The 23,825-nt window shown below is 35.5% G+C and overlaps 2 protein-coding genes across 2 annotated transcripts; both read right to left on the bottom strand.

The window, feature by feature from the left end:
* Window positions 1-1,738: 1,738 nt before the first annotated feature.
* On the bottom strand, window positions 1,739-6,389 carry LOC132286920 (ACT domain-containing protein ACR11). The gene is made up of 10 exons (XM_059789354.1): window positions 5,970-6,389; window positions 5,172-5,229; window positions 4,935-5,060; window positions 4,673-4,767; window positions 3,958-4,042; window positions 3,787-3,846; window positions 3,019-3,074; window positions 2,745-2,850; window positions 2,581-2,649; window positions 1,739-2,052 (listed from the first exon to the last, which is right to left on the bottom strand). Exons 1-10 carry the CDS (start codon window positions 6,128-6,130, stop codon window positions 1,990-1,992), a joined length of 879 nt encoding a protein of 292 aa, XP_059645337.1. The 5' UTR covers window positions 6,131-6,389; the 3' UTR covers window positions 1,739-1,989.
* A 5,665-nt stretch (window positions 6,390-12,054) lies between these two features.
* Window positions 12,055-23,482, bottom strand: LOC132282292 (chaperone protein ClpD, chloroplastic). Its single transcript, XM_059783907.1, has 12 exons — window positions 22,460-23,482; window positions 19,373-19,533; window positions 19,042-19,271; window positions 18,793-18,901; window positions 18,585-18,715; window positions 14,714-14,815; window positions 14,344-14,625; window positions 14,132-14,241; window positions 13,753-14,047; window positions 13,023-13,256; window positions 12,678-12,911; window positions 12,055-12,497 (listed from the first exon to the last, which is right to left on the bottom strand). Exons 1-12 carry the CDS (start codon window positions 23,188-23,190, stop codon window positions 12,186-12,188), a joined length of 2,931 nt encoding a protein of 976 aa, XP_059639890.1. The 5' UTR covers window positions 23,191-23,482; the 3' UTR covers window positions 12,055-12,185.
* Window positions 23,483-23,825: the final 343 nt, after the last annotated feature.

Raw genomic sequence — 23,825 nt, 5'->3', positions numbered from 1 at the left:
ACAATTTAAAATATATAAAGATATATATTTTTGATTTTTTGTTTAATTTTAAAATATTAAATCATTATATGATCATGGCTTGAGAAAGTATTGTCTTAATTTAGATCTCTTTTTAAAACATGATGAGTCTTCTCATACATTTAGATTCATTTTCATAATTTTTATTTTTTTTAATTTTTATTTTAAATATTGTAATGCAACATATAGTAGTTTTTTAAAGTTAAAGTTGATAAAATCACCTAACCAGTCGGGGACTCCTTTTACAACTTTTTTTCTTTACTTCCATAAATAACCTCTCTCACTCTCTCTTTGCAGGCAATGAAAATGACAGCAATGGAGGCATAGATGGAATTTCAAAATTAAGTGAAAGCAAGATCAACCTCCCATTTTGCTATAAAGCTACATGTGGAGGCATAAAGTGTTGGTGTTGTCCACTTTTTAAACAACTTAATTGTTGGGTTGGAAATGAATCAATTTGCGAGGACCATTGCCCTCATCAACCCTTTCCCCAACCAAATTCCACAACTTACAGTGGACAAATCCAAGTTTGATCTGTCTCCGTGTAAGGACCGCACCCACCGTCTATATCAATTTGAAAAATCGATTTAAGAATCATTTTTCTTTATGAATAAATATTAGACATATTAATATCGCAATTTGTACTTCATCTTTTTCAAATAAAGATCTCATTTCATTTGGGCTAACTAGGATTCACTTTAAAATTTTCACTTGCTGAGTTGTGACAGTAGTTCACATCAAGTGTGGCCCGTGTGGATTGGGCCCTTTTTGTTACTGTATTAACTTGATAATAAGCTTTGGGCCATTTGGGCCTTGTCCCCACAAGGGCTTTCTTGTCCCCATAATGGCCTCTCTCTCTTATAAAATAAGTACATGTTGCATTTGCATCACATATAATATGTTATCCCTCCGGTCCAAAATAAATGTCCATCTTGAAAATTATGACTCACAATGAAGAAGAGAAATTAAAGAATGAATAATGATAGGGAAGCCGAAGAATTAATCCCGAATAAGCATCGAATCTGACATATTTTTGTCCACCTCATCTACTTAAACAATTTCCAAAAAATAATTATTTAACATATGATAAGAATGACCAATCACGCCAAATTCGATGTCAATTCGGGGATTCCTTTTCTGTTCCCCTATCATTACTCTTAAAGAATATGAAGAAGAGAAATTATATTTATTGCGACTTGTGATAGTAGTCTGTGAATGTTGCTATAATCGATTCTCGCAACACGTAACATTAAATAAAGGAATAAATTAAGTTTACTAGAGATGCACACGGTTCGGATTGGACCGGTTATAACGGTTCTACAAAAATTGACACCGAATCGAACCATGAAAAAACTAAACCAAACCTTTCAATCCGGTGTTTTTTTTGCACCTCTAATGTTTACTGTTATCATGCTAGTAATCAAGGATAAGAAGGTATAATAGCAACTCTTCCACAAACAGAAAGATAGTAGAAAGGAAAAGTGTATTTCATTATTTAAATGGAAGAAATGCAATTCATATTATATTTCATATTTCTTATAATTTCCCTCTGAATTAACCTTTTTTAATGGGCACAGATGTTAAAATATTATATTTGTACAAGTATTTGAGGAGAGTATAATTAGAATAGAGTCATAGACCTATACAATTGTGCAAGACATCCAAGGAAAACAAAACCAATTGACTTAGAAACAAGAAACAACTAAGAGATGTCTGCATATTTCAGGAAAAAAATTGCATTCCAATCTTCTTGGTAAAGCCTACAACAGTGAATAATTTTACAATGATGTAAAGTACAAGATTGATATTGTAAACCACGTGCCTGTGTTTGTCCGTATACATACATCTTAAAACAAAAGAGTATTATTGTAATAAACGTGTGACAATCTCTGGCAATGGGTTGATTGTGGATAGTTTCAAAATCAGTTGTAACCATATATAGCCATTAATACTGTCATCTTCCACAATGTTTCAAAAACTCGCCTCTTCAGTTGATGGGCGCCTCAAGAAATATCGTAAACTATTAGCAAGCACCTGCCAAGTTTTGTAGGGTTAGATGTCGCAACTTATAAACCTAAGAAGCACGGACACTAACAAGGTACTCAGGTACTGATAAGACATTTAAAAAAAAAAAAAAAAAGAAAAAAAAAACGAAGGATATAGACATGGCAGGAAAGTATCGAAAAATTAACAATATAATACACTATATCAAGATACAAATTAAATGTATTTTTGCTGATTTTATCATGAATGTAATCACTAATTTACATGTCGTGTCAGACACGTGTTCCATGTGTGTTCCATGTTTAACGCAGCCACAACACACCTAGAAAAGTGTTCGTGCTTCCTAGTTGTAAACATTTCTAGATAAGTAATGGTGATATAAGCCGGTTAGCCTCATTTAATTTTTTAAGGAGCTCGGAAAGCTTTGGCTTGGCCTAAGGATGGCAGGTTCAGTCCTCAAAAAAAATATGTTAATTTGTTCAACCATAACACCTATAATTTTGAATTTGAGAAATTATAAAAATGAGTTTTCTAATGCTCTATTATAGACTGTTTTACCTGTTGAAGAGGTTTGATGATCGCTTTATCCCTGTAGCTCACATGAAACTTTGCCTTAGCAAGCAAACCCTAAGTTCCAAAACCAAAATTTTGTAAGTTCTTGTAAAGCTACTAATTGTAATAATGGAGAGAGTGAAAATAGCCACTACGGAATACATCCTTACCTCAGTATCAAACTCTCCTGATTTAACAGTAACGTTTATGTCAGTGATGTTCTTTACAAGATCCACTAGTAAACCAGGGCGATCCACTGTTTCTACACAAAGCAAGCTACAATATGACAACCAAAATGCATTATTAGCCAGTTTCATTCTTTGTTCAATCACCAAAATAATTATGTGGGGCTTTGGCCCCCAACGATTACTAAATTCAGTGGGGCCAATGATTGTTTGGTGGACAAAACAGTTATGTTGAGAAGTAAACCAAACCACAGATTACCTTCGTTCAGGGCCATCGTCATAGACATTGATGTGTGTTGCTATGTCTACATCGACCTGAGGAATTATACCACAAAAATAAATAAATAAATATTTGAATATCAAAATACACAAAAAATAAAAATAATAAAATAAAATATTCAGGAAACCATATATCTGGATAACAAATGTCACAATTGTATTGTAGGAAGAAATGCTGCTCCCAATCCTTGATAAATATAGTGTGAATACATATGTCTGTCATTATATAGGGACCCATCATTAGGTCATATCAATCATTTGACAAAAAACAAATCCCGACAAATGCTCCTAAATCTACATTTACAATGTTTCCTTCGCTCTTTCAATAATTGAAAACAATGGGTAATTTACCAGGTAAAGTCGATATTCTGTTTCATGAGTATCAACAAATACCTTGATTAGAAGCAAGAAACTTGTAAAATATGGGTAGAAAAGTAATAGAAGATTTTTTCTTCCCACTCGCAGGGAGGGGCGGTTTGGGGAGGAGATACTACAAGCACACGCTCATGCATGAACATACAGAGAGAGAGAGAGAGTTACCGAGTGCTATTGATACCTATCATACACATACAGATTAAACTACTTAGAACTTAGCAGGGTAAACATAAAAACTAATGTTTCACCTCAAACAAAACATAAGCTCAATTACTTGTCCTCACAACAATAAACGTTCCACTTCTATTGATTTAATCTGTATAATGTCATAAATGTTTTTTTTTTTTTCCCAGAGAAGAAAAAGGTTCAGAACCTGCTGTTTTGGAGGCTCTACTCCAAAGGCTGCTCCCATTGCTAATTGGCCACTTGATTCCTGGACCACAAATTCAATAAATTCAAGAATTTTCTAAGAGGTAAGTCCTATAAGGGGTCCTCTAACTGGTTCTGCCATTGAGAACAGAAACATATAACGAAGAAGGAATACCGGATGATACTCAAGCAGATTGTTAATAATCGTCAAACGAATTGCCTCAAGCAACTCCGGATCCTCAACTTTTCTACCAGTATTGCTGCAAACAAGCCCCACCACTAAAGCAATCAGAATCAACGTAGAGATCAGTTCGATGAACCAATCAACATTTTATATGTAAAACACATTTTGAGCAAAGGATGGATTGACAGATCATATACCAGAAGTTCCTACACAATGTCATTTTAGCATATTACTTTCTTTTCATCACCAGAAACATCTCTGTTCCTTTATGTGTGTGCATACTTTACAGTGAAATCTAATTGAACATCCAAATATCTCAAGTCTTAAGAAACATTAGTTTAAATTACCTTTAACTTGTAAAAGAAAAATGCCTTGCTTTGCTCATTAGATAATTACATCCCATGCATTGGAATCTTACGGGAACCAAAATATACGATAAAAAGAAGAAAATTCCAAGAAAATAGACAAAAGGAGAGATTGAGTAAATAATTATATCAAAGGCAATTCATTAATATTGAAAATAGGAGTCACCTAGAGATGGATCTATCTGATTGTAGGAAATATATATATTTTTTTTCGGGGTAGGAACCAGTTGCAGGAATTACTTAGTGTAGTAAAATCATAATCATCAACTGCACACTACCAATCAACAAAAGAAGTGAATTTAACACAAATATAAAATGCATGAAAGACCCGAAAGACATACGCTGTAGTGATGGCAAACTTGTTGTGCTTTCCAGAAGAATCCAGATAGACGTTCGCCTTAACAACATTCAGCCCAAGGTTTTTAAGTGCATTCATCTGCAGTACACATATATATACAGCCAGACGACAAGATAAGACATGCTAACAAATTAAGAGCAGTAGGCATTAGTTGCATGCAAAATAGTGATTTAATTTGTAAATCACAAAAGTAAAAGACAGACATCACAAATATTTGAATCCTTAAAAAAAAAATGGTATCATACAGTGTCAATAAGAGCTCCAAGGCGGTCACCAAAGGTTATCTCCACCACTGTTGCATTTGGATCTGAGTCTTGGTCTATAATTACTTTAGGAGTAGGAATTTTATCAGTGTCCCGATAACTTCCATCCTGCCCAACCCCACCAATCAAAAATAAAGAAATGAATGGACAATATAGGGGATTTCAGCTGGTCATTGCCCAATTAAAACACCAATCACATGGACCAAAATTTGTCAATACCTCTACAGCTGTGGCTGATGATGCTCGGGGGACAAATGTAGTTAATGAAGATGACAATCTACAACCAAATCAGATAGAGTATTAACACACACACACACAAAAAAAAAAAAAAACAACAAAAGCTACATGACAATGCCTAAATGCTAACATTAACTTATACAATGGACTTCAAATCTCGACTAAGTAATGGAGCTGAGAGAAATAGAAATGGTTAACTGAAGAAGTAATGTACTGTGCAACAATCTTCTCAGCAGTAGATTGATCAATTACCCATATTACAAGCATATAATACAAGTATGTGTCACAGAAATAATGCAAAACCAGGCAATTTCACTGCAATAATTTGTAAGATTGTGTGTACGTATGTAAAATTTTCAACAATATTGGCAAAAGTGGAGGCAAATGCTAAAAAATTGGAATGCTTGATAAATGAAACAAACCCAATGGATTTGCTAAGTTTCAGAGAATCCAAACTACATAGATTTGTACATTCCAAATCCCATTAAATGATCAGGACCATCAACTAGATTAAATTGCAGAAGCCTAAGCAGTTTGTTTAGGAACAGTACAAGCAACGCACTTGATTTCAGTATTTTACCCACAAAGATAACACCTCCTTTGGGTACCAATTACTACTACATTTCCTGACTAATTGTGGGTAATTTCCAAATCCCAAATTCAAGAACACCCATCTAACAAGTTATGCAATTTTTGTCTTGATTCAGTTACAATAACAATTATAAAAAAAGTACCCAACTACACATTTGTGTTTATGTGTGTGTGTGAATTCAAGCATACCTTCCTATGGTGAAAATGCATAATGGGGGGCGAACCAGATCGAAGCCAGACCAGGTCCTAAACAGAGCAGCTCTTGAGAAAGGACCCTTTTCAAGTGCTTTGAAATTAGTGTAATGAACCCCAAAGCTACTAGCAGAAGCCATAGCCATAGCCACAGCCATTTGCAAACCCACAACAAAGAGAAGTTACAAAAAGGTAAATAGTAATGGTGATTTTAAGTTTTATCAGAAGAAGTCGAAGAATTTGACGAATTTGAAGAGGTGGGTACGAGAATGGATATAGTGGGGACTAGAATTGAACCATATGGCTTTCAGAGAAGTAGTTGTTGATGATGTTCTAGTGATGTCCGCCATTCTTCATATGTGTGTGTGTGTGTGTGTGTGTGTGTGTGTGAGTGAGAGATAGAGAGAGAGAGTGTGTGTACTTTAAGGTGTCTTTATATAATTTATATATCTTATTGCAGTGTCAAATTGGGACCTTAAAGAAACCAATCAATCCATCTTATCACCTACCTCATCTTTTTCTCTGAGAACTAATAGCGACGCGTTTGGTTATAAAATTGCCCTTCTCTTTTTTCATTCATCTTATAGGTTACTCTCTTTTTCCAAGTGCCAGATGTCGACATGTGCAATTAGGGCATGTCCTAAAATATCTTAGAGCTTTAATTAGCTGGTTTGAACAAATGTCAATCAGTCAAAATCTGAGACGAGTAGAGTTTTTGAGCTTGATTTTTAATTAATTTTTTTGAGACAGACTTAATTTGAGCATAAGATTAGAGGTCTGTGTTTTAATAAATTTATTCATAAGTTACTGGTTGTTGTAGTTTAGTTGTAGAGTATTGACGACCGTTTTTTTTGCAACCTTTGAATTAAAATAGTTATATTAGTGAAAGTTGTAAACGATAGGTAAAATAGGACGTTTAACTTCCTATTTTGTGATCAAATTTTTATGAATCACTGCATCTTTATGACTTTATACAATCTTATAAGATCAAGAAATTTCTCTGTATTGTTATTTATTTATTTTTTATATATATATTCCAAAATTAAACATTCAAACTAATTACAGTTCTTTTTTCTCTTCTTGCTGTGTGAAAAAATAAATAAATAAATAAAAATCACACTTGTTTTATTGTTTTCTTCTTAATAACTTTCTTTCAATAACCTTTTGTGTTTTTATTTTTATCCAAATATTTAATCCTCTTATTTTTCTGATACTATTTTTTCTCTTTTGGTTGTTGTGAAACTACAAGAATCGACACCAACTCAATGTATTGAAAGAAAAAATATGTATATAGATTGAAAAATAAAGATTAGAGACAATAAAAAAAACACTCTTTTTATAACATTACTCTTAATGATATTTCTTTTACTTTTAAGAGGGTTTGAGCTCCGCACGAGTTTATTGTCAATTAAAATATGTTGATTGTCAATTAAATATGTTTAGGCTTTCGCTTCTTGGGTTATTGGCTGTTTGAGGTTTGCCAGTTTGTTTAATGAGTCCCAACAAATATTGTTCGAACTGAGCTCGATTTGAACCGAAGTCCAATGAAGAGCAGGTCAAATCACTAATGTCAAACTCAGTCCGTGTGATTGGACGGATGGTTGGTTTGTGGTTGGTTTATGAACGAGTCTAATTCTAGTCCGTGTAAGGAATTAAATCCTCTCCTGCAATAGAGGACAGACAACCTATGATTTTTTTTTTTTCCTTCTTCCTGACAAAGACAAAAGGAAACCAAACCCTACAACTTCGCAGAGCTAACATCTACCGCAACAAAAGGAACTACAGAAGAAGGTAAAGAAGATAAAAATTGATCCCATTTGACCCCAGACCTCGAAAGAGCTGCCAACTCATGAGCCACTCTATTACCCTGTCGACGCACAAAAGTCAAAAAAGCCGACGAAAACCACCGCAGGTCCTGATGAATATCAAAGCATAAAGAAACGATTTCTGAAGGACAAGTATCCCTTCGCAACACCGCATTCACTAGTACTAAAGCATCGGATTCAAACCAAACACAGGAAAAACCCAAATCCAAAACACAAAGGACAGCTTACTGACACACCAACGCTTCCGCCACCAATGATGATGAAGCATAAAACGGGCGAAGAATAATTGCATGAAGCACATCACCCCGACAATCTCAGAAAACCACTCCACCACCCCCCTGCAATGATTTCCCACAAAAAGAAGCATCAAAATTACACTTAACCCGTCCAGGTTGAGGAGGACTCCACAAATCCACCAATGGGATAGACGGTGGAGGATTCAAAGAATAACAAAGGTTCCTAGCATCAAGAAATTCCCAAAAACTAGCAACCGCTCTCCGAACCACCAACTCAGGTTGCTATAACGACCCCTCAAAAACCAACCGATTCCTGGCCTTCCAAATAGCCCAACAACAAAAAGAAATTAAACTAAGAACATTGTCAAACTCCGAAGAGAGAATATCCTTCTGCAACAGAAAGTGCCAGCCCTCCCGAATAGAAGAAAAGGAATATCCTAAAAAATCAAGTTGCAATGGTGATAACTTCCACACTTGAATGGAATGAGGACAATAAAAAAGAAGATGCACCACAGTCTCCTCCTGTAAACCACAACGAGGGCACAGAGACACCACACATCCTTGGGCCAACAAAGCAACACGAACCGGCAAAGCATGCATACAACAACGCCAAAGAAAATGTTACACCTTAGACAAAGTGCGACACCGCCAAATATAAGACCAGTCCCCAGTATGAAGTGTAACCCCTGAAAAATTAGACATTAAAATGGCTAGCTTATAAGCAGATCGAACTGAAAACTTACCCGATCGTTCTGGATTCCAAGTGACTTCATCCGGTTTATCCCACCTACTGATACGAACTTTGAGAATTTCCTAGACCGTACAGGGATGGAAGAACTGAGACAAAACATCCACCTTCCACGAAGACGTAGAAAAATCAATAAACTCAGCCACAAAAGAAAAATGAGGAGGATCAGGTGGTAAAGGAAGCTTATCCGGAAGCGTAAGAATCCAATGATCCTTCCAAATATGTGTAGAAATGCCATTCCCAATCAATGAGCGGACTCCCTGACTTAACAAGCCCTGAGCAGCCCAAATACTATGCCAACCCCAAGAAGGGTTGGTGCCCAATGAAGCATCCAGAAATGACAAAGAAGGAAAATATTTAGCTTTATAAAGCTGATATAACAACCCCTGCTTTTGCACTTGAAAATGCCAGGCGTGCTTGGCTAAAAGGGTTAAATTAAAAGCCTCCAGATCGCGAAAGCCAAGACCACCCGAATTCTTACTCTGACAAAGAAGATCCCAGTGAATCCAATGAATTGCTCTTGTTTTATCCTTATTACACCACCAAAAAGACCGAATATGCCGCATCAAATCTTGACACAATGTACTGGGAATCTTAAAAGAAGACATAACATACGTAGGTAAAGCATATAATACTGCCTTAATCAATACTTCTTTGCCACCCGTAGATATAGATTTCGCCTTCCAAAAAGATAGCATATCCTGAATTCTTGTCAGAATAAACTGGAACACATCCCGCTTAGAGCGACCCAAAATCGGTGGCATCCCAAGATACCGACTATGAAAACCCTGCGTCTGCAACCCAAAGAGTGACTTAGAGATAGGCGCAAGGAGCTATGAGTATTACGAGAGAAAAAAACAGATGATTTACTAAAATTCACTTGTTGCCCAGAGGCCTGCTCATAATCTGCCAAAATACTTTTTAACACATCCATTTCTGCTTAGACAGTAGCACAAAACACAATAGAATCATCAGCAAAAAACAAATGAGAAATAGACGGCGCTCCTCGACAAATACAAATACCAGATAACAACCTCACTTGCTGAGCACACAAAATAGCAATAGAAAGGGCTCTACACAAAGAATAAATAAATAGGGTGAGGATCTCCTTGACGCAAACCCCTAGACGGTTTGAAAAAGCCCACGGAACTCCCATTAATGTTTAAAGAGTAAGAAACCGTGGAAAGACATGCAGATAGCATTTGAATCCAGTGGGCATTCAAACCCAGCCTTGACAGCATGTCAAATAAAAAATCCTATTCAATCCGATCGTAAGCTTTACTCATGTTAAGTTTCAATGCCAACCAGGCCTTGTTCCCTTTACGTTTATTTTTCAGATAATGCAAAAGTTCATGAGTAATTAAAATATTATCAGTAATATGCCGACCTGCAACAAAAGCACTTTGAGATGCACTGATAATGGAGCCAATGATCCTTTTCAGTCTGTTAGTCATAATTTTCGCAATGATACGATAAGAAACATTACACAAAGAAATTAGCCGATAATGACTAACCTGCGTCGACGACGAAATCTTAGGAATTAACACGATATTAGTATGATTCAAACGGGATAATAAATTTCCCGTAGCAAAAAAGCTAGACACAGCTCCAACAACATCCTTCTTAATTACCTCCCAACAACCTATGATTTGGTAAGTTAAAATGGTAAAAGTCAAAAATTCAAAAAAGTAAAATTTTTGTATATACATACATGCAAATAGGACACTTTGAAATATACACAAGGAAAATATTAGGACGTTGATAAGGAAAATATTGGGATGTATATTAAGAAAATATTATATGTAAGGCTAACGTCCCAATATTTTTCTAACATGTATCCCAAACAAGATAAAGAGATGAATAGTTGGATGTTGGTAAGGAGAAAGTTGGGATGTAGGTTAGGAAAATGTTATGATATATCGTTTGTATCTAGATATGTTTATTTATGTATTTGTATAATAAGTGGGATGTTGGTAAAGAGAAAGTTGGAATGTAGGTTAAAAAAATGTTGTGATATATGGTTTATACCAAGATATGTTTATTTATGTATTTGTATAATAAGTAACTTAATGCGGTGAATTTTTTTCTGACTTGTTTGGGCAGCGACATGGCTCAAGCTATGTTCACTGACTTGGACAGGATGACTGTAGCGCTAGAGACGATTTTGATCCACTCGAAGAGGCCCAACTCTTTGTATGATCAGACCTTATTGTATATTTCATATTTTGTAATTACCAAAAGAATACCATTTGTATCTTGTGTTTTGTAAATTTTGTATCTCTCAAATAGTTGGGATTTTTTTTTTTAAATATATATATATATATATATATATATATATATAGAATGGAGTTGTCGGGTTGAGTGCGTGTTTGGAGTTCTTGTTTGCTTGATAGAAAATAATGAAAAGTGAACGTAATGCAATTTTTTTAAACATTGGGAGTTCTGATAACAAGAAAAAGAAAATTTGGGGCAAAGTAATTTTTATTAACCACCTAACTTTTTCATAATTTAATTTTTATTTTTATTTTTATTATTATTATTTTTTCACGGGAAGGTTGTGTGAACTTAAAGGATAATAATTTTATAACTTTGATGCTGTCAAAATTTAGCTAAACAATCAACGTCGTCACTTTTGTCCTGCTGCTTTGGCGCACTAGCAGTTTCATAATTAGAACTTTCACTTGAAAAGCAATAATAGAAGAGCAAAATCAATTGAAAATACTTTTTATCTGTAGATAAGAAATGGTCACAGAAACTGTTGCAATCTGAGAGAATGGGGAAGAAATTTTACTGCCCATGCACTCCTGTTGGATAAAATGGAATTTTCCATTTAAATAAGACTTGTAGAGACAAATTTTACTGCCCACATGCATCTTCAATCACATATATTTTATCTTTCAAATAAATTCCTTTTGGTCTCTATTAAATGAATGGAGAAATTCAATTATGTATTAGTGATTCTTTGATTAGCAACCAAGGAGTTGGGACACATTGTCAATCTTGTCCATTTTGTGCTGGATGTGTATATGCAACAAATGATACACATGAAGTAAATTAACTGTCCTAATGAATAATGTCTGGTAAAAAAACTGGCACCAACAGGGCAATCAATGAACCATATTATCAACATTCAAGCCTACTTTTGCAATACCACAAGTTAATGTTGGTAATGGCAGAAATATCCGCATATTTTCGACAGTAACACCAACCCAGAAATGTAAACTGCTGACACAGAAATGAGAAAACCCAAATTCATCAAAATTATCCAATCGTCCAAAGAATTCTAAACTGGTATTTTATTATTCCTTTATACGTGGATCAATCAATCACCTAGACTAAATAAAATTTAATCAGATATACAGAATGGATTTACAGCATGAATTGGAATAGTTATTATTTACAGTTACAAGGCAGATGTCGTATCAGAGAAGAAGTAGATATTCCCCCTTGATTTAGTAACAACTGGGTTTCCTGAATGATCTAAATCAATAAAAGCAGTATCGCCAGACTTGTAATCTCCAGAAAGAAGTGCTTCACTCAAGACATTTTCAATTATGAGGGTGACTGCCCGCCTAAGAGGCCGAGCACCATAACTCCTGTCAAACCCTTGTTGGCATATGAGGTTCAAGATTGCTTCAGATACCTCCAGATGTAATCCCAGTGATAGGGTCCTTTGCTTAACCTCTTGCACCATTATATTTAATATTTCGAACATCTGAAATGAATGAAAATTCAAGTCAAATGTTAATATAAACTAATGCAACGGACTCATCAAGGTTTAAGGAACACCAATGGTTTAGCCTCCCCCTTTAGGTTGAGGGTTTGAATCCTCAACAGGACAATGGGTTCGTGAGTGACTTATAAAAATAATAAAAAATCTCAATAGGAGACAAACCTGAGTCTTCTCAAGAGGATGAAAGACAACTATTTCATCTATTCTGTTGAGTAACTCTGGACGAAAGTACCCCTTCAGTTCTTCCATTATCAGTGCTTTCATTCCAGCATATGAAGTTGATTCATCTCTTGCAAGCAAAAAGCCGATGGAGTTGTGCCTACCCTTTATGATGGCAGTAGATCCCACATTAGACGTCATCACTACCAATGCATTCTTAAATGATACTCTCCTACCCTGTTGAACCAAATCTCATTGAATCAGGAATCTTGATATTCAAGAGTAAATTACAAATCAATCAAGTAAAGAAGAATATTCAAGTAAAAGTGAGTCACAATAGCCACAAACCTGAGAATCTGTTAGGTGACCATCTTCAAACAATTGGAGAAGAATGTTGAATATGTCTGGATGGGCTTTTTCTATTTCATCAAGCAATACCACCGTGAAAGGTCGCTTTCGGATAGCTTCTGTAAGGGTGCCTCCCTCTCCAAAGCCTACATAACCTGGGGGTGATCCTATTAACTTGCTCACAGTATGCCGTTCCATATATTCACTCATGTCCAGTCTTAGCATGGCTGTCTCCTGCAATGAAACATTAAGGATACTATAATAAGCATTTGATATGCAAAAGAACTCATATGCATATTTTGATAATTAAGTGAAACACAATGATGGGATGCAAACCAATGTGGCATTCTAAAGGTCTTTATTCATTAGAGTCATCACCAAGTGCAGGTCTTTATATAGGAAAAAATAAATGAATACTTTATTAGATGTATTAATAAAGGTATGACCAATATCAGGCGACAAAGGTACTTGATAAGGGGGAATCCAGTAAATTCTTCCAAAAAGCTGTACAAATAAAATAATAATGTTAACTCCAGATAAATTTTCCTTTGCGTGATTCACAACTTCAAATTCAGTTCTCAAGGTAATCTATAGAATCCAATTACGTGGGTCAGTCATTTAATGTTTAGTTAAAAGATCTAATTTCACTATAAGCTATTTGGCGGATACCACTTTTAAAAGAATTTTATGAAGGGGAAAAAACACAGAAATTGTTGCAAAGAAGTCTTACCGAACCAAAATAGCATGTCGCCAAAGCTTTTGCTAGTTCAGTTTTGCCAACCCCAGTTGGGCCACAGAAAAGCATTGCTGCAATTGGCCTATTAGGGTCCTTCAAGCCAACCCGAGATCTCTTAACAGCACGAGAAATCGCAGCAACAGCCTCATCTTGACCAACAACCCGTTTTCTAAGCTGCTCATCAAGACCGACCAGTTGCATTCTTTCATCAGCAGTGAGCTGCTCAACTGGAATCCCAGACCAGAGTGAAGCAACTGCTGCTATTTCACCAGGTCCAACCACAGCTGATCTGTAAAATAATCAAATTGAGATCAATTAGAACCAGGACAACTCAACCACGGTATATACACAATTCAAAGGCCAATAATCATACTCATTATCATCAAATTTGGATGGCAGAGAGTCTTCCAGGATGAGTTTATTACCATCTTCCACTCTAGAAGAACTATCACTGTCACTTTTATTTACTTTTCTTTCTAGGACCTGTGTATGCATAAGATATGGAAGTCATGCCTATTAGAACATCTAAAACAGTTGATAATATTAGCAAATCCGAAATGTAGCATCAAGAAGAACTGCTAATACCACTTCATGCATGGCATGAACAGCTCTAATCTCTTGCCAATAATCATCTGGTGACTTTGAAAGTATACAAGTCTCTTGTTGCTTTCTCCTCTTGTAGGCTTCCATGCGAACTTTACTTCCCGCCTCATCAATGAGATCAATAGCTTTGTCAGGAAGATACCTATCAGGAATGTATCTTGCTGACAGATGCACAGCAGCATTTATGGCTTCCAATGTGTATATGCATTTGTGATGGGCCTCATATTTCTCACGCAGACCCAACAGTATCCTAACTGCATCCTCCTGTGGAATTTAATGCAAAGTTGATATTTATTAGAATACAACAGTAACATATAAACAAACTTTAAAGAAATTTTTTAAATAACATTACCTGGCTTGGTTCATTAATCAACACAGGCTGGAATCTTCGTGCTAATGCTTTATCCTTCTCAAAATGTGTCCTGTATTCATCCAGAGTTGTTGACCCAATGCACTGCAACAACTGGAATGTTAGTGAAACACATGAAAAGAACTTGGGGGAAAGAAAAAAAAAAAAAGCAGACCTCATTTAAGGAGCACAAATAGTCATTATAACATGATATACACATGTAAGCCTCAAACTAAGAATAGAAAAAGGAAAGAGAAAAACAAAGAAGATGCTTTCTGCCAATAGCATGAGAGGCAGTGTATCACTCCAGTAACAAAAACCCTCCCAATGACGGTAGCAGTACTTACAGAATTCTAAAACTTCAAAAACTAATAGAGAGAGACAAATTTGAAAGTGAGCTGAGAACCTGGAAATAAACATTCTGTTTAAGATTTGATAGATGTATTCCAAGAATGAGGAAAATTGCTTAAGAGAACAAGAAAAAAATATATAGTGTAAACTATTCAGGAAAAAGGGAAAAGTATTTTCAAGTCAATAACAAAATCAGGAAAGAAAAATGAAGCAAAGAGGCTGTTCAATGTTTTAAATGTCTATCAACATATTGATTTTCCCTTTGATAAAACCAATATTTACAGCACACCTAATTTCTCACTTACAAACCCACATTGATCGTGTTATCAATATATTGTTGACACAACAAGATATAATCTGCAATTTTTTTTTTCTTTTGCTAATTTGGAGTAAGACAGTATCTTTACAATGCCTATTCAAATCTTGTTCTTCTGATTTGATTCTAACAATACGTTCAAAATAATTTATACTCCAAACACACAATAACCAGCAGCATTGCTTTCTAATTCAGATTAAATATATTTTACCACCAAGAAAAACATTTCACAAGGGAGCAATTGTGGTTGCATGCATTTGTCTGTCTTACCACCCCACCCCCCAAAAAAACGAAGAAAGAAAAAAGGAAAGGAATATATTTCATAAAAACTTAAAAAAAAAAAAAAAATCAAGATATATGGTGCAAATGTTATTAAACATTTAATATGTATGATAGAAAGTCTTGCATCAAATGCTTGATCTATGATTAGTTGTTTAGATTTCAAATTAAGCAAAGATCAAATTCATCAAAGCAAGGATCATCCAGCGCTTTCCCCTAAAAGTAAAAATCTTAACAGTTTCACTTTACTGTATGAGCTGAGGCAATAAACTTAGTGATTCAATTAGCGTAGTGGGTTCTTACTTGTGAATATTTTATTTATTTGTGACTTAACCTCTCTTTTTTTGTATGTATTTTTTATCACTCTCAGCATCTTCATTACAATGTTTTTCTTGTAAAAGCCAAGGTCTGTGGGGCTTAAACCCTTTAATTTTTACTTGTAAAGTACACATCTTCAACTTACAACAAAAACGACCAAAGCCTTTTTCCCAACTACTTGGAGTCGGTTACATAAATCTTATGTTTCCATTCTGCTCTATCAAAAGCCATGGCCTCAGTCAAATCACATGTCATCATATCCTTCCTTACTAACTCTACTCTTATTAAATTTGGTCTTCCTCTTCCCCTAGTATTACCCTCAATGTGGACACTCACTATTCCAAACTCGCACACTTGAAGGTCTTCTTTGCACATGTCCAAACCATCTTAACCGATTTCCTCTTGTTTTATCTCCAATTGGTGCTACTCCAACCATCTCACAAATGTAATCATTTCTAATTCTATCCTTAGTCTTACAGCAAATCCATCTCAACATTCACAGTTCCACCATACTCAATTTATGCATATGTCGTTTCCTAGTTGCACAACATTCTATCCATAAAATACGGAGCTAATAGCTATTCCATAAAACTTCCCTTTCAATCTTATGGTGAAACGCCGATCTCCTCCATTTAACTCATCCTGCCTTAATTCTATAATTAACATAATCTCCAATTTCTCCTTCGTTATGAATAATTAAGCCTAAAATAACGAAAATGTTCACTTTTTTGTACCTTTTGATTCTCAATACTCACTGCACTCTCATTTGTATTTCTATAATTACTAAACTTACACACCATAAATTCAGTTTTATTTCTACTTATCTTCAACCCATTTAATTCCAGAGCTTCCCTCAAAACCTCCAATGTGGCATTTACTCCATCTCTAGTCTCGTTGATTAAAAGAATATCATCAGCAAATAACATAAACCATCGAATCTCAACTTGAACGTGTCTTATCAACTTATCCATAACCCAACACAAAAAGGTATGGCCTTAATGCTGACCCTTGATGTAAGCTTACAATAATTGAAAATTCACTTGTTTCCCTTACCGTTGTGCCAACTATAATCTCACAACCATCGTACATTTCCTTTGTTGTGTCAAAATATCCCTTTGTGACTTTTTTCTAAAACCCTCCTTATTAAATCTCTAGCTACCCTATCATAGGCTTTCTCTAAATAAATTAAAAAAAAAAACATATGGAGATCTTTCTTCTTCTTTCCATTGGTTTCTTCAATAAGTAAATAGCCCCGATCGTTGACCATCCTGACGACATGAATCCAAATTGATTTTCCGACACTTCAACTCTCATGTTAGCCATTGTTCAATCACTCTCTCCCACAGTTTCATATATTACTCATTAGTTTAATACCACGATAATTATTACAACTTTGCATCTCCCCTTTATTTTAATATATAGGCATTAAAATACTTTTGTGTGCCACTCATTAAGCATTCTCTTAGTTGTTACTATCATATTAAACAATTTTGTTAACCAAGACAAGCCATCCTCCCATAGACACTTCCAAGCCTCAATAGAAATGCCATCGAGGCCCTAAAGCCCTTTCTAATTTCATCTTCCTTTGGCATTTCTAACCTCACACTCCTTGACCTATGAAAAAATACGTTATCCCTAAAGTTACTATATTCTTTTAAGCTTAAACTTCCTATATGATTTTCATTAAACAATTTCTCAAAATAACTTTTCCATCTTTATTTAATTTCATCATCTTTTACTAAAACCCTTTAATCTTCACTCTTAATGCATTTAATATGGCTAAAGCCTCTAGTTTTTCTCTTTCCTAATTTAGCAAGTTTATATATTCTTCTCTCCATCTTTTGTGCCTAGTTTAGAATAAAGATCATTATATGCTCTATGTTTTGCTTCGCTTAGCTTCACTTACTACTTTCTTAACTTTTTTATTTACATTTTTGTATTTTTAAAAGGTTTCGTTATTTTTAGTTTAAAACAAACTTTATAGCATTCCTGCTTTGTTTTTACAATATTTTGGACTTATTCATTCCACCACCAAAATTCATATCTTCAAATTTCATCTTGAAACTTTGATAAGACAAGTCTATGGTGATCAAGATGTTCGGCATTCCCCTCTACAATATATTTCTTAAATCCTTGAAGAGATCTTTCTAAAGACAAGAGAAAATGGAAAATTTTAAGTTCAGTTTCTGAATACCAACATTAAGAGCCTGCATTCGTGCCAACGTCCTACACATTTGAAACATCATAAATGATGTGTCAGATTTCTTCATTTGTCTTTTGATCAACCAAATAGTTAGGTAGATGGCAATGAAGCAGTACGTGGTTCAGTCTACTGGCCTAGGGTTCGAAAATGCTTTAGTTCAGGCATGACCTCAATCCCATAGGTCAGGAAACCACCGTGATCCTGTTGTTAGCAAGGACCAGCTCATTACAGCCATTAAACTTGGCTTCCAACCAAGTTTAACCATCTTTCAATATAATGGCTTCCAATAAGTGCACCATTTCAGGTTCTTTAGCATTATATAAAACTGATTTCTACATCTCATGTGCATCAATAACTGTATATACAATTACATAGCAATATACACACACAATATTAGAGACCATCACCTGTAATTCACCCCTCCCGAGTGGCGGCTTCAATAGATTAGCAATATCAAGACCAGACCCCTTGTTCCCTCGTCCAACTGTGCCCGACCCAATTAGTGTATGGACTTCATCAATAAAAAGAATAATATTGCCTGCAATGTTATCGCATCAAGCTAAGCCATGATTTCAACAATTCTGATGCTACACATAACTCCAAAAATGTGCTTACCTGACTTTTTTATGTCCTTAATTAATGTAGTAACGCGTTCCTCTAGCTCTCCCCTCTCCTTTGAGCCTGCCATTAATAGACCTATATCTAGGGACATTATGCATTTTGTCTGTGCAAGAAACAGTAAAGCTAATTAAATTGGTAGCATAGAATGGTCACCAGAGAACTAAAAGTATATGCAATATGAATTAATCCAACAAATTGCATCACTTATATTAACATGAATCATTCATGAAGGAAGAAACCCACCAAGAGAAAAACAGGGACATTTCCTTGTGCAATATTAATCGCCAACCCTTCAGCAATGGCCGTTTTCCCAACCCCAGCTTCACCAAGGAGAATGGGATTATTTTTAGTTCTCCGGCAAAGTATCTGAACAATTCTCTGTACCTCAGTGTCTCGACCAATTACAGGATCAATGAGTCCATCACTAGCACGAGCGGTGAGATCCACACAGAATCGAGCCAAAGCATTATTCTCTGACATAAACAATGAACTACTAAGCGTCCCTCTCCATTCTTGTAAATTGAAATGAATTAACAAATGAAAGGTAGAAAAATGAGAAAAACTGTATTCCTACCTCTTGCTTTTCCAGAGGATCTGACAACACTGGCTTTTCCAGGAAAGGATTTTTCACGTGTCCGTTTGGATACAGCAGGTAATTCTCTACCATCTTTGGCAAGCTCTCCTTGAAGTCTGGAGACTGCCACAGCTGCCAAGTGATTGACATTTGCCCCTAATCTGTAATCATAATAATCTAGCCCCATGAATGGAAAATGGACAATATATACATTAACTTAGACCCCAATTCACTTGGAATTTATTGACCATGAAAGATGTATATCTGATTTGATATATTAACAAACAACATTGATAAGAAAGGATTGGAATGGAACTATGGAAGTTGAGATTTATTTATTAGAGAGATTCCCTATATAAGAGTGTTCTGCAGTAATCCTAAATCACAAGAAAAATCTTTTATAAAAATTCTAATTATATTATTCTTCAACATTTCATATTTTCCATACTATTAAAGAGTAATCATAGTTTTGGCAATAGTCCAATAAATAAAATTAAAAGTTTTCTTCAAGTAAAAGACTATTGCAAGCGCCTTACATGCATTCAGAAGACCGCACAATTTATTATTCCGTGATATTAGTATATCTTTGCAACCAAATCCTTTATTCTGAAACAACATAGACATGAGATAAAACACGTTCTTCTGGCTTATGAGGTTCTGAAACTCATGACAAGCATGGATATCAGCCAAAACCTCCAATCAAAATCAGGTGATGAGTTCCAAGAGAAATGCAATCACATATTTTCTTTAGGTGATCAGATAGAGAGAGAGAGAGAGAGAGAGAGGAGGGAGGGAGGGAGGGGGGAAGATGATTCGTGCAATCCATAAGAAGCTTACAAAAGAGCAAATTTAAAGGAAGAGAAATATTTAGGACTTGGTTCTGTTTCAAGATAGTGCCCACTTGGGACCTTGGTTTATCACTTGTGAAAAATCCTAATTAATATTTATTTTAAGTCAGGATTTTTGTTCGTTAGTTGTAAACGTTTTCTAATACTTTAGGAGTCCAAGGTATTTGGTAATTTCACATTTGTTGATCATAAACTGTAACAGGTTTCCATGAGTGTCATTTAGGTCAAGGTATGTTATGTTTCTTTTATGTTGGTTTAGGTAGGTTTTAGAGTCAAAATCCTGAGCCTGCAATTTTTGAGACAGTTCATGTAGGAGTATAACACGTCAGCATCTTGTATACATGTCCACTCTTTCTTTTTTTTGGATGATTATAAATATCCACTCTTTCAATTCAATGAAGAACAAGTCTACATAACTTTCAGAAGCTTTTTAAATGATTATGTGATGCATTCTAAATTCCTAACCATTAATGTAGTGCCTGCGGGAATATATGTGTGATGCCTAACTAATTCCTCATCAACCTTTCATCTTAATTCCTCTACTTTTTTGCAGTTTGCAACTCTTTAGAACCCCACAAATAGATCTGAATAAACCCTCAAAATCATATTTGATAACCTTAAATTAGTGCCTACTTTGATTAGCCAGCCTAGCACACAAAACTAACACAGCCAATCCCTAATTACTATTCATTGGTACTGCTCAGAGTCCAACTCTTCTACCCCTGAAAATCCTACTCTGCGACGCCAATCCTTTCCATCGAAGGCCTCACCCAAAACCACAAAATAACCAGAGCCACTGTCATGGGCTACCCATTGTTCCTGTTTTTCTATCAATCTCTGCAACCCAAGCCAATATCAACCGCTTCTGTCTATAAGGCTCACAAACTTTCTTTGACATATTAAAGCCCAACTTTAAACAATGCTATCCTAAATCAATTGGAGTATTGAACGTGTCATGAGTGCATAATTTTCATAGTTGAGCTTGTGGGAGAGCGCTGACGTGCTTGCCCCACACCAAAAGATAAACCATTTGTGCTGTTTTACGCTTCACGATCTACCCCTGCAAACTAGTCAAGGATAAGGAAACAATACTTTTAGGCAGTTAAAATAAATCCATTTTCTAAGACCATCTTCTCATCATTCATAATCATGTAGCTATGAAGCACGAGTACTTCTATAACGGGAACGTACACCTATCATGTCTGTGCCAAATATCGACACTCCTCGGATACTCGCGGATACGTATCAGATATTCTTAAAAGTATTTTTTATTATTTCTAATAAGTGTCCAATACTTCTCAGATTCCTCAACCACGTATCTTATACGTCGAGACATAAATTTAACAAGTCTTCAACATTGCACTGAAACTAATTCAAGTATAACATCATGGTAAAATTGTTACGAAAAGCTTAGCATTTCTTCAAAAAGAATAATGGAGATACAATGACAATATTTCATCACTAATTTAGTCCTAAATTATCCATGCAATATCACTCTCAGCTCTCAATTTGTTTATCAAAATTTTTAAAAGGAAACGTTAGCAGCAATATATATATAACAGGGCAAACTATTAAATACTGTATTATTTTAGACCTAAACACTAGAACGCCCTTGTTCACGATAACCAGTTGTGTAGGCGCCAACTCCCAGTTCCTTCTCTTCTTTCCTTTTTAGTTTAGTGACAGTTCATAACAACAAGTCCAAGATTGCATGCATATGTTTTGATTCTTGTACATATCAATATTAAGAATATACTATATATATATATATATATTATTGTATCCTAGCCATATCCAAGTCCTACTTTTTAAAAATAGCCATTTTATCAGTTCAAAGTATTGGTGACAAGCATAAATTGAACAAAATTAATTTCAGTAGGTAATTAAACAGCCATTCCTGCCATTTTAGCTATCAATATCTAGCTGGGCAGGCATAACTAAACAACCGTTTGAGAGGAATAAATATATTTAGTCACTCAATACAGTCATATGCATCATACATAAACGGAAAATCATACACCCATTCCCTAAGACCAGTTTTCCATCATTCATAATCAAATTGTCATCTCATACTATCAGAATATCAATAGGAAGCAATTGAACATTATAAAAAATTAACAAATGACACATTGCTGTGTTGCCAAAAGTTAGAAATGATCATGAAACACTGCAATTGAGAGAGAATAAAGGCATACAAACACAACAAACAGAATCATGAAGGCAAAAAAGCACAATGTACCTCTTGAGGACCCGACCTGCACTGCCATCATCGACAGTGAAAAGACCAATGGCAATGTGCTCCGGCGCAATGAAATTGTAGCCCATAGTCTTAGAATACTCCACAGCAGCTTCAAACACCCGTTTTGTGCTAATAGAGAACGGCACATCACTGGCAGAGGTGATCGAAGAAGAAGCAACCTCAGACGTTTCTGAATCCTGATCACCATTATCATTATCATGCCAAATACTGGAAACTGCATCACGCGCCGCGTCAATGGTGATGCCGGAATCTAAAAACCCATTTGGAGCTCGATCCTCGGCAATCAAACCCAATAACAGGTGCTGAGTAAATACCATATCTTTGCCCAAAGCATTGGCTTCTCTTTGAGAAAACATCACAGCCTTGATTGCTCTCTCCGTGAACCGCTCGAACACAGCAGAGATTATGGGCTTTCGAGACGAAGGCACGGAAAGGGAATTGAAGGGTTTACTGTGTTTGATTGAAACCCCAAAATAAGAATAATAAGAAGAACTACTACAACAAGAAGCAGAAGCAGAACTAGTACTGGTAGTTGTTGCAATAAGAGAAGAAGAAAAAGGGCTATTTGGGTAGAGGGAAAGGATCTTCCGGGTTCTCCGGCGACCATGGCCGTGATCGAATTTGGCGGAAACACGGCGGCGAGGTGGAGCGGTGGAATCGATAATGGAATGAACTGATAAGGGTGAGGAACATGATGATGAAATTTCCATTGAAATATGGGTTTATAATTGTTTGAGTCTGTAGTGATAATTCAAGAACTGGCGGCAAAAAATAGGAGATGGGCTTTGTGAATTGTATGGTAGAGATTGAAAAAAAATGAATATATCAATGTGTACACATATACATATATGTGTGTATAACTGTGTACAGAGAAGAGAGGAGAGGAGAGGAGAGGAGAGGAGAGGAGAAGTATTGTTGTGAATGGGAGAGAAGTCAGAAGAGGAAGGAAGGAATAGAAGAAGGCTACACGTCAAAGGCACGTTGTGGTCCGTGGGAAGGTTATGCTAATTTGGGTCAAAATGTCCGTGCCAAAATGGGTGCGAACCTTTTTTTTGTTCATGAGAAACATAACTCTTCGCACATGTGCTTCAGTTGGGGCTGCGAAGGCTCAACAGTAGAACAACACGCATACGCAACTAAAAAAATGTCTAATCACTCGTACTGTGTGGTCTCTGATTGCATGATATTCTGTGGAGGAATTATGCACAATTTCAATGTGAATTCCTATACAACAAAACGGTAGTTGGGTTGTGATAATTCGAGTTCAAACCTTCAAATTGAAAATTTTTAAAACTCATTTTCATTTTTTTTTAACTTGGGTTAAAGTTGGAATTACATAAGTTAA

This window comes from Cornus florida, unplaced genomic scaffold (assembly GCF_030987335.1).
Source record: "Cornus florida cultivar Cherokee Brave unplaced genomic scaffold, ASM3098733v1 CherokeeBrave_3.0.0_Hap2_Chr11, whole genome shotgun sequence".
NCBI classification, from domain to species: Eukaryota; Viridiplantae; Streptophyta; class Magnoliopsida; order Cornales; family Cornaceae; genus Cornus; species Cornus florida.
The sequence above is the reverse complement of the archived record's forward strand: the minus strand, read 5'-3'. Positions and strand labels throughout refer to the sequence as shown.

What these genes read in the sequence shown, in the direction of transcription:
- LOC132286920 (XM_059789354.1), bottom strand. Translation starts at nt 6,130, where the DNA reads ATGGCTGTGGCTATGGCTATGGCTTCTGCTAGTAGCTTTGGGGTTCAT. An exon ending in TGCATTTTCACCATAGGAAG is followed by an intron (nt 5,230 to 5,969) that starts GTATGCTTGAAT and finishes ATTTGGTTGTAG; the next exon opens with ATTGTCATCTTCATTAACTA. An exon ending in TTGGAGCTCTTATTGACACT is followed by an intron (nt 4,768 to 4,934) that starts GTATGATACCAT and finishes TGTGTACTGCAG; the next exon opens with ATGAATGCACTTAAAAACCT.
- LOC132282292 (XM_059783907.1), bottom strand. Translation starts at nt 23,190, where the DNA reads ATGGAAATTTCATCATCATGTTCCTCACCCTTATCAGTTCATTCCATT. An exon ending in ATCCTCTGGAAAAGCAAGAG is followed by an intron (nt 19,272 to 19,372) that starts GTAGGAATACAG and finishes TGTTTATGTCAG; the next exon opens with AGAATAATGCTTTGGCTCGA. An exon ending in TCCAAATTTGATGATAATGA is followed by an intron (nt 14,048 to 14,131) that starts GTATGATTATTG and finishes ATTATTTTACAG; the next exon opens with ATCAGCTGTGGTTGGACCTG.